This window comes from Quercus suber, unplaced genomic scaffold (assembly GCF_002906115.3).
Source record: "Quercus suber isolate HL8 unplaced genomic scaffold, Cork oak 2.0 scaffold_492, whole genome shotgun sequence".
Lineage (NCBI taxonomy): Eukaryota > Viridiplantae > Streptophyta > Magnoliopsida > Fagales > Fagaceae > Quercus > Quercus suber.
The window spans coordinates 198,584-209,697 of record NW_027069941.1 but is presented as its reverse complement, the minus strand read 5'-3'; the positions used below and the strand labels follow the sequence as shown (position 1 = coordinate 209,697).

The window sequence follows — 11,114 nt, the reverse complement described above, 5'->3', positions numbered from 1 at the left end:
TTAGCAATAATTTTTCTGTGGATTTCTAGAAATCTATTTCGTGTAGCTTGAGAAGGAAATTTTGATTACACAGTAAACAAAATAAGCTCATCTAAACACACTAGGAAATGTAAATTCATTAATTCCCCTCAAAGCAGTAATAATTATTTTTCCTACATATGCACTGTATTGAGTCTGATGAAACAGCTTTCCATATTTCACGATTGCTTCTCTTGCCAAAATATCCTTTCTAACAGGATAGCAGAACAATCACTAAGCTGTGCATTACACTAGGCAAGCATTTTTTTAATGATCACATCTCTTGAGAAATAAGCATGATATTAATGACCACATTTCTTGAATAGTTTCACGACCTAAAAATAGACATGCCATTGACTCCACATGACTCTTACATGTATAACCAATGTGTTAAAAATCCACACCCAAAGCAACCAACAAGCTGGTTATTCCTAAAAAGCTGGACAGAACAAAAATAGGCTGGGAACAGTTCAAATGACTGTTGAACCGGCCAGTCTGGTTATCATTTCCTGGTCGAAGGGCTGTTCTAGCATTCAACTCCTCCACTGGTGATACGACCTTGAGCTGCACATGACTAGTCCACCGGAACTTGTGCTCTCTCTCTCTCCCTCTCTCTTCCTGTTCACCAGCGAGTAAACTCCTCCAACCACAAATGACTTGATCTCTCAAAATCACTGATTTTGAAAATTTTCTACAGGTAACATATGCCATCCACCATCATTTCTGTCATGGTATTATTAATCATGGTTGAGGGGGCCATCAGAGCTTGTTTTTATGGTTACTAAGAGTTTTTAAATGACATACTCTTTTGTTATTTTGATGTAGGACAAGGGGGAACAAACAAAATCTGATTTAGAACACCTGGGGCAGATCTGGTATAGCTTGGGTTAGGGTTGGGTTTTGGTGGGGAATAGGCTAGAAAATAATAGGGATTATATGGTTTCAAGGGGGCAAGGGTTAGTAGGAAAATGGTGGGTTAGGAGTTAGGAAATAACTACTTTTAATAAAGCCTTACTAGGAAAATGGTTATAGCGGTTTGGGGTTGAGGAGGCCAGGCTTTGGAGAAGGGTTATAGCTTTGAAGTTTGGGGAAGAGTTGGGGGGGGGGGATGGACATCTAAGCTAGGTAGAGGTGTACATGGGTGTGGTTTGTGGAGAAGTATCCGGATGGGTTGGGAGGTTTTCAGCAAAAATATTCAGTTTGAGGTAGGGGTGGGGGATAGAGTGAAGTTTTGGACAGATAGGTGGTGTGGGGACTCACCATTCCAATTGACCTTTCTGGCTGTATTTGGGATTGCTTCCAATAAAGCAGCCTCTGTGGCCTCTTGTTTGGAATGGTTGGGGATAGAGGAACGGAGAAGCTGGGATGTCCGCTTCATTTGGAGACCAAATGATTGGGAGATGGGTGTTGTGGATGATTTTCTTCGTACTTTGGGTTCTAATTTACCTCCAACTGAGAATGGAGACCGTTTGAGATGGAAGTTAACGAAGAATGGGAATTTTAATATCCGCTCGTTTTCTAATAAACTACGAGGTCCCTTGCCTATTGTCTTTCCTTGTAAAGGTATTTGGAAAGTTAAGACTCCTCGGCGTGTTTCTTTCTTTGTTTGGACCGCTGTATGGGACAAGATTCTTACAGGTGACAATTTGCGACGTAAAGGGTTTGATTTCATTGACTGGTGCATTATGTGTCGTTGTAATGGGGAGACGGTGGATCATTTGTTACTTCATTGTGGAAAGGCTTATCGGCTGTGGAGCTTAGTTCTTAGATCTTTTGGGATTTTATGGGTTTTGCCAAGATCGGTTGCAGATACCATTTTTGGTTGGTAGAATTGGTTGGGAAAGCATTCGTCTAGCATTTGGAATTTAGCTCTGTTGTGCTTAATGTGGTGTATTTGGGGGGAGCGAAATTGGCGGACATTTGAGGACATGGAAAGCATTGATGACCAGCTGCTCACTTCTTTCAGTGGCTCTCTTTTCGACTGGTTTAGGGGTTGGGGACTCACCTCTAGTGATTCTTTCCCCATGTTTCTTAGTTCTCTCTTTTGTAATTAGTTTTCTCTTTGTTTTTTCTTTTCTCTTTTTGTAATCTTTGATGTGCCTTATGCCGTTTTGCATGAGGAAGTTTTTTTGAATATACATCTTTATTACTTATAAAAAAAAAAGGGTTAGTAGGGTTTGGGAATGAAAACAAAGGAGAAAATCAAGTTTTGGGTTGCTTTGAACAGTGCTGTGAACAGTAACTCATGAATAGTAAAATTAAAGAAAAGATAACTTTTTGGGCATCACTTCTAGAGTTCGTAAGCATCACACTTAGGGTTCCTTAGTATCACATCTCAGAGAAGGTTGCATCACAACAACCATAAAAGAAAGCTTCATAGCTCTTAAAAAATATATTATTATTCTTCATCTTTAATAGAAAGTATTACAACCCTTTAAATAGAAGTCTAATACCTATTCCTAGTTGAACTAGGATTTCTTAAAACCCTAATAAGACTTGGACTCTTGGGATTTTAGTATTGAGCCTAACTAAATAACTAAACTCAAATAAAACTAAAGCAAGATCCAATGGGTTCCCTCATTGGATTTTTGGGATTTCATGGGTTCCCTCACGTATGGTGCAGGATTGTTTATTTAGTTGGTGGAATTGGTTGGGGAAGCATTCATCTTACATTTGGAATCTAGTTCCGCTGTGTTTGATGTGGTGTATTTGGAGGGAACGCAATCGACGAACGTTTGAGGATTTGGATAGATCTAAAGACCAACTGCTTGCTCTCTTTTCTGGTTTCCTTTTTTATTGGGTTAAGGCTTGGAGACTTACATCTAGTGACTCTATTCCTTTTTTCCTTAGCTCTCTTCTTTTCTGTAATTAGTGCTTTTTATGTTTTTGCTGTTTTATCCTTTTTGTTCTTTTATTATGCTGGTGCTTTTTTGCATCTAGCAGTTTTTTGAATATACTTTTTCTTACCTATCAAAAAAATATATTATGAAATTACAAAATTGCCTTTGATACATAAAATCAAATTAAATATAATAAATCTGTCTTCACACTACCTCATGCATCATATTTCTTTGTTTTTAAAGTTCCATTAGTTAAATTCTAGAGTTTTTATTTTTCTTTTAGTTAAGTTTTTACTTTTGTTATGTGATTATGTTAATAATTGGATGTGATGATGTATGAGTTGTCATTCATGCCCTGAATGACAAGGTGAGATGGCATTAATGAGGATTTTTTCATACCAAAAAAATAAAATAAAATAAAAATTTGAAAATACCATTATGCAGCTTTCATTGCAATGAATTTGAATTGGTTTTCTTTAATTGAATATCACAATTATTAACACACTTCAAAATGTTAAAGTAAATAAAACTCATGATGCATAATTCAATCTCACTTTAAAAGGAATGTTCTAATTTATCAAAGTAATTTACGTACTTGATAAACTATTTTTTATCTTTAAAATGCTAGATATTCTATTTGCCTTATAAAATTGTGAAAATAACTTTGAAATTTGTTTAGAATTCTTTAGAATTTTTGAATCAGCATTGCTAATTTTTATAAGTTTATATTTGTCTATTAAATAATTATGATCTCATTAGGATCCAACTTCTAGTTCAACTCCGGTCCGGCCCTAAACCTTGAACCTATCCATTTTCAGTTCTTTAAATGGTCTTGTTTTTTTAAACATTGCATATAAAACCACTCCATGATTATTGTCACCCACCTCGTCAACATTTCCCCAAGTAAAAGCCACACTCTATAGAACTCAAACTCTCTATATGCTTTGGCTTGAATCTTCCCCCCCCCCCCGCCCAACAGTTAACAATGCCTCCCCCTGGTTCTCTTCCTTACTTGCCGGTTCTCCCTTCTTGTTTTCCTTTCATTAAGAATTGGCCTCCTGCCCTGTACCTCTCCCTTGTCCTGGGAATGATAGAAGAAGGAATGGAATGAAGCCGATAGAGGAGTCTGTTGAGTAAAGCCTCCCTTGATTGAATAATTGATGGAATAAGCTTTTCTCCCAGATGCAGCTAGATGAGATCAATAGTTGGAGATTGGAGGAATTTAGAGTTAGAATGCCTTTCCCTTTGATTGAAGAGATAGGTCCCTAACACCTTCCTAGATCCATCGGTAGTGGAACGAATTGAACTTATCGATATCTTGACCTCTCATTCCCCTCTCTAGATATCCACATTGGAAGGTTGGTTTAGCAGCAGCAATACGAAGCAATCTTCCCTCTACCCACAAATGGTATTTTATCAAGTACGTTTATCATTAATCATCATTTCCTGATGGAAGCAACAAGAACTGGCTTTCTGTGAAGTTCCTTTGTTTGCCACCCATCGAGTGAAAAGGAATGGAAGTGAGGCCATCTCAATCAAGGTTCTCTCTACCACCCTCAGCCTCTCCATTCGAACCAGCCCATCAGTGGCTCCATTTGTGGCTAAGCATGCCTCTTAATGCCTCTCACAATCCATATCAATATAATCTTACATTTCTCCCAAACAGTGCCCCGTCAACCTTCTCCCTCCGTCCTAAGGCAGGGTTAAAAGCTTTCCGTTCCTTTCCCTAAGCAAGTGATAGGCACCAATTTATGTTATTTCTCTCCCCGGGTCCAAATGATCTCATTCTTCTTCCTGTCGCCTAGCCTTGCAGGAAAGCTAGGGGGCATGACCTTGTTTTAATTCTCTCCAAGACCCTGGCCCATTGGAAGCAGCCTTCAAAGCACAGAGGCGGATCTAGAATTGACTATTGACTCTCTCTCCACGTAGAAGTCCCCTTCTTCAGTAAGCTTAAGCTCCAAATTATCCCACACAAACAACAAATTTTTGTCATGTAGCTCTTCATTTGAACACAATGTTCTTTTAATGAAAACTAAATCATTTTGTCTTCCTTCCCTAATTGTCTCGTGATGTGTATAAATCATCTTAGAAATGCTCCATAGATTTTAACTCTCAATCATGAATTGCGATGAAGAATATTGTTTCCAATGAGGACGCCTAATTCCATATTCTAGATAAATTACCAATTTGGCATTCTTGTCCATCAGAGTTGGGAAAGTTCAGGATACTTCGCCTTAGGCATGGCATCACCATTCACTAGTCTATATATCAAGCCAAAATTGAATTATGGATCTAATTTTCATATTGAACTTAAAAAATTTAGTGAAGCTATTTCAACCTCTTCTGATTTTTTTATTTTTTTAAAGTACAAATTATTTTGTTCAAAAGAGGAGATAGTTCACATATATAGGGTGTGTACGAACCACTGCTAAAGAATTACAATCTTAAAGAAGATATATATAAAAAAAATTAGGAAAAGACAATATGGGGATGCTGCCTAATTCTGCACTATTATTACACATGAAACACCAATCATTAATCATGATATTTCACTTTCAAAGATTATCCACATGAAACACAAATCACTTTTGAAGATAATCTAAGAAATGTAATTGGTTGATATGATACTCTACATCCTAGGTTACGCACCAATTGTGTTAAATCTGTTATGTTTCCCACAGAGAGTATCTTAAATTTAATAAGCTTAATCTTCAATCCTATTTTTGGTCATTTGTGCATTTGTTATTAGTAGTGTTATCGGGGTTCCATGATTTCCACTATCAGTGCATATTCTTTGAAATAAGTTACGTTTGAGATGAAGCCATTTTTTTAGTCTCACATTCCATAATTGTTCTCCTATTTTGCCAATTTGTTCAGAGTTCGAGTTATACTCATTGATTAAACAAAATTTTAATTTGTGTTTGTGATAGGAAGTTGAACTTAATAATCGTGCTAAGATTAACCAAAAAATGTGCTGAACCTTAGCTCTTTCTGATTGTCTTAGTCATTTTTCTGCCCTTGCTTCTACTTTATTTTAAATGGTTTTATGAGGGCACTGTACAAAATCTGTGTTTAGGTGGTAATGGTGGTATTTTTTATTTTAAGTACTTTCTTCATATCACCTCTGTACTTGTGATGTTTTTGTGCAGGCTATTGGCCCAGAACTGACCTTTTACAATACATCAAAAGATGTTGGGGACTCACAGATACTCTCTAACCAACTTTTGCATGCGCAGTTGGATGCATTTTGCAGGTCAGTTCTTTGAGGAATATTTCATGCATTGAAATTGCTGTTTTGATCTTTTGAAGTTCTCAATGATAAAAGTCTGTGGGAGCTAGTAGTACTTGTATCTTTCTGTTTAAAGCTCTCTTCAGCCTGCAAGTGTGAATGTTGGTCACATATACCTATCTTGTTAAGATACTAAAATTTAGTCTTCCTCTTTGCCTCAATGTAAGTTTTTCTTTTTGAAAAAAATGTTTTAATTGGAAAATATTTTTAGAGAAAATGACACCAAGAGCCTTATAGCTCAATAGGCATCTCTTGGCTTTTCCAATGAAGACATCCATGATTCAAATCCTTCCACCCCATTGTAACTATTAAAAAAAAAGAAGAAAGGGAAAATGACTTGCTTCTTGTGTTTGGTTGTGACCTTGAAAATAAGCCCAAAAACTTTAATGCTATTTGGCGAACATGGAATCATTAATATTTTATGTAAATTCGTAAAATTATATAAACAACAATTTTTATTCATCACATGTACACTATCAACCCAATTCCAAATTGGGCAAAATCTGCTGAATAGTACATTTTTAGAAAATTTTTTGGTGAATAGCATGCGTTTGAAGTTATTTAGTTATGTAGACTGTTTTTGGAACTCGAGTTTGCCAAACTCGAGTTCCAATTGGTTTAGTCATTTAACGTGGATTTAAAATAAAATAAAAAAACATGTGGAAATCAAGTTTTGTAAACTCGAGTTCCAGCCCAGTTTAGACCTCCATACCAGAGAGCTCCAAGCTCAGCCATTCATCGCTGCTAGCAACAAATCGCCATTGCCATTGTGGTGGTGGCTTTCAACTCAAATCCTCTTTCTCTGTCTGTTTTGCACAGACCCATTCTCTCTCCATAGTTGGTCGATGGGTCGCGGTGATGGGTATTTGGGTTGTTGTGCTCTGATGGGTCATGACAGTTGATGGGTGTTTGGTTTTTGTGTTATGATGGGTCGTGATGGCCAATGGGTATGGGTTTTGCAGTTTGATGGGTCGCAAATGCGAGGGAGAGGATTGGTTTGTTGGGATTTTGTTTGGCTTGGTTGGGTGATTGGCTTCGGTGGGTGCTTCAACAAATCTGTTTTGTTCAATGAATTTCATTTGATGGGTTGGTGGATTCGAATGGTTTTTGGGTCTAATGGTGTGTGTTGTGTTTGATCTTTGATTGTTCAACTTGCTTGGGTTTGATTATTTTTGGGTATGAAGTTTATGGTTTTGATTTTTTGGGTTTGAATTTGCTGGGTTTGTTCATCGTGTTCATGGTGTCAGATTTTTCATTTACTGGGCTGGAACTCGAGTTCCATGTGGTTTTTTTTTTTTGTTCTTTAATTCCACATCAGACCTATAGTAGTTGGACCTCGAGTTTGTTAAACTCGATTTTGGGTTGGAACTTGATTTTCCCAAACTCGAGTTCCAAAAATAGTGTGCATAACTAAATAACGTCAAATGCATGCTATTCACCAAAAATTCTTCTAAAAAGTTACTATTTAGCAAATTTTGCCTCCAAATTGTGTAGGTGATAAGCCAATTTTATTATAATTTAATTTTTTCATAGGGAAAATACTTTAATTTTCCATTTTTCTAAACATAAATTGTAGTATTGGTCCATTGGGTCTTATTTTGGGTTTGATTGTGTTTTTGGGTTTTATTTGTGAGTTTAGTTATTTTGTTTGGGCTTAGTTATCTTATCAAACCCTAAAGAGTCCAAGTCCTATTAAGGTTAGGTATGATGCAAGCATAAGGAGGTGCCCGATTATATGTCATGATGATATAGCCATGGTGATGATATTGTGGCTTCGTGATGATGTGGATGTGGCCTAGTTTGTATGATGAGGTGGCATAAGGGGTGGCCAAATTTAGCAAGGCTCATGGGGCAGCCGATGTAGCAAGTTCAACAAGCAAGGCTCATTGGACGTATGACTAAATATTTTAGGCATGTGCTTAATTGTTGTAGAAACTTAGCTAGGAATGTGCTTACTTGAATTTAGATGTGTGATATATATGGGGTAAAGCTAAAGGATAGCTATAGCTTGTAATAGAATTTTAGAATGTGATAAATATTTCGCTCATGTTGGCTAAACTTTAGGAGTACATGAGTGATGATGTTAGCATGAGTTTATCATTTTAACCCCTTAGGCTAGACATAGCCGTGCTTAGCCTTATAAAAATCCGTTTAAAGAATGAATTCAAATTAGTCTTTTTGACTTGAGATTGAAGTAGAGAATTTTTCCTCTAAAGATTGAGAGTTCCTCTCTATCTGCCAATCAATGAGTCTTTTTATTTTTATTTTTTATAACTGATTAGTTTGCTAGGGATCCATAATTGACCATAAAGTTTTGGCATTAAGGCTTGGTTTCCAAAATGTGTCCACATCTTCTATTTGGCTTTTTTTAAATGCATATTTTCATTATGTTTAACGTTTAACCTATTACCAATTGTGGGTCAACCAAATGATAGACCAACATGAAATTTAAAACCTTGGTAATGCATGATGGTCAAATTAGCTATATTGATGGAGGAAAAATGGTGAAAAGGAAAGATGTTTTAGAAAGCTAAGTTGCTTAGAGAAAAGAAAGAATGAACTAGCTCTTCCGGAGACACTCTCTTGAAATAATATCTCATAGGTAGATTTCTTGGATTCAAAGTAGTTACAATGAGGGCAGCCTTACTTATTTATAGTTACATAAGCAAGTTGCTGAGTTTGTTACAAGAACCCACCATGTAGCTGCCATGTGATTGGCCAAAGCCTAACTTCTCTAACTAACTATTAGATTGTTGCACTTATCACTAACAACCTATCAACTAGCTAACTTTCTGTTACAAGTGATAAAGGCTATTAAAAGTAAAAGGAAACTACTTATTATACAATATAAGCTAGTAATAGCTATCTTTGAAAATGAACTGCATTAGGACTGTCCCTCTTTGGAACACACTTGTCGTCAAGTGTGGCTAGTTGTAAGATGATCTGGTGCATGACAGGGTAGCAAGTGATGAACATTGAAACTATTTGAGATATGCATATGATCTGGTAGTTCCATTGATGTGCATTCTCATTAGTTGCTGTATTAAGCTGCTGCATCATGCTAGAGATTAAGGGTTTGTTGCTGCTTTGTGTTAAGGCTGCAAGTGTAAGCAGCCATGTAGATGCTTTTCCATCCAACCTTCTTCATTTTGACCATTGGTTTGGGACTAGCTTTCCCCTTCTTTGGCTATAGTGTGTAATGATCTCCTTTCTTGTCTAAGTTGGATGTTGCTCCTTCCACCTGAAATGGTTTGATATGGACATAATCTTTCACACCCAAGTAAGAGATGGCAAACATTCATGGTGGTCACATCACAAAGAACATAATCTTGAAAGTCGTTAATTAAGAACGCTAAGCACTTTCTAGAATCTCTAACTTCACCTCTTTTCTTGAAGCAAGATAGATTTTGGGGGTGGGGCTGGTCTTGATTCTTCATTTCAAGATTGTTAAAAAATTCTTGTGACACCATATCCTCGTAACTACTACTTCTAAGCCACTCATCATTCTCCATTTCTTTCTTTGGAACTTGCAAGACATTTGTTACTAATGATAAATCCTCTTTTTCCTCTATATGAGCATCTACTTCATCTTCTACGTATTGATCATATACGGGTTCTTGAATACATTCCCCTCCTCTGTTGTCTTCAATTATCAATATACTATCACATATTTCTTCTTCTTCATATTTTGGAAATTCTTCATCTTCCTGGTCTTCACAACCTTCAATCATCAAAGCTTTACCCTTTCCTTGAGCATTAACTCCTTTCTAGCAATCTGTGGCCTTGTGCCTAGCTTCTCCACACTTGTAGCACTTAAATGTAAAGCTTTGTGCTGCTTTAAGGACTGGTTTGACTGTACTAGAAGTTGAAGGCAAGCTTGCACTGTCAATCTTGAAAGGCTGTGCACTATTAGTAGTTGGCCTTCCTTCAGTGTGACTTGGGTACTTCTACTACCACCATAAGCTTGGAACTGCAAAAAAGCTTTTCTTTCAAGTTTCCTCTCAAACATCAAGGCTCTATTGTAGGCTTCAGAAACAGACCATAGTTGGTGCAAAGATAAGGCATCTTGAATTGATGATTTAAGACCACTCAAGAACCTTGCAACCATCTACTCTTCACTCTCATTTAGGTCTACTCAAGTTACCAGTTGATAAAATGCCTTTGTATACTCTTCCACACTGCCATGTTGCTTCAAATTATGCAGTTGTTTGTACAAGGATTGCATATAATTGAAAGGCAGAAACTGGTTTCTTATTTTCTGCTTCAGCTTGGACCAATCTTGGATCTTTCTTTTAGCCCTCCTAACTCTTTGAATTTGTAGTTGTTTCCATTAGGCTGAAGCTCTCCCTCTCAGCTTGATGGAGATCAATTTCACCTTCTTGGAATCTGGTACCTCATAGAAATCAAAGATTCTTTCCACTTGGTAAGGCCAATCTATGAATTCTTCATGATTCAAGCTACCATAGAACTCAGGTAACTCAATCTTGAAGTTCGATTCCCATTTTGGTTCTCCCCTTGGAGGACTAGGCACTTGCCTTTGAACACCTCCTCTAGGCTGACCAATTGGGTTATCGAAGTTGCTTTGACTGTCAGTTTCAGCATTTTCAGCAAGTTCATCATCATTTCTAGGATGATAATGCCGGTTTCTTCTCACTTCCTCAGTCAAGGCAGCAAGTTACCCCCTTAGCAGCTCCACATGATTCCCATTTTGGTTCTCCCCTTGGAGGACTAGGCACTTGCCTTTGAACACCTCCTCTAGGCTGACCAATTGGGTTATCGAAGTTGCTTTGACTGTCAGTTTCAGCATTTTCAGCAAGTTCATCATCATTTCTAGGATGATAATGCCGGTTTCTTCTCACTTCCTCAGTCAAGGCAGCAAGTTACCCCCTTAGCAGCTCCACAATCTGCTCTAATGTCACATGGGGTTCTCCTTCTTGGTGTGGTTGCGACTGCTGCCTGGGATGAAC

The 11,114-nt window shown here is 37.3% G+C and overlaps 1 protein-coding gene across 1 annotated transcript in view; it reads left to right on the top strand.

Moving 5' to 3' along the window:
- LOC112023786 (uncharacterized) overlaps nucleotides 1-11,114 on the top strand; it is an 82,843-nt gene that overhangs the window by 41,120 nt on the left and 30,609 nt on the right. Inside the window, exon 34 of the mRNA XM_065763100.1 lies at nucleotides 6,008-6,111. Coding sequence (XP_065619172.1) covers nucleotides 6,008-6,111 — 104 coding nt within the window. The remainder of the gene's footprint in view (nucleotides 1-6,007; nucleotides 6,112-11,114) is intronic.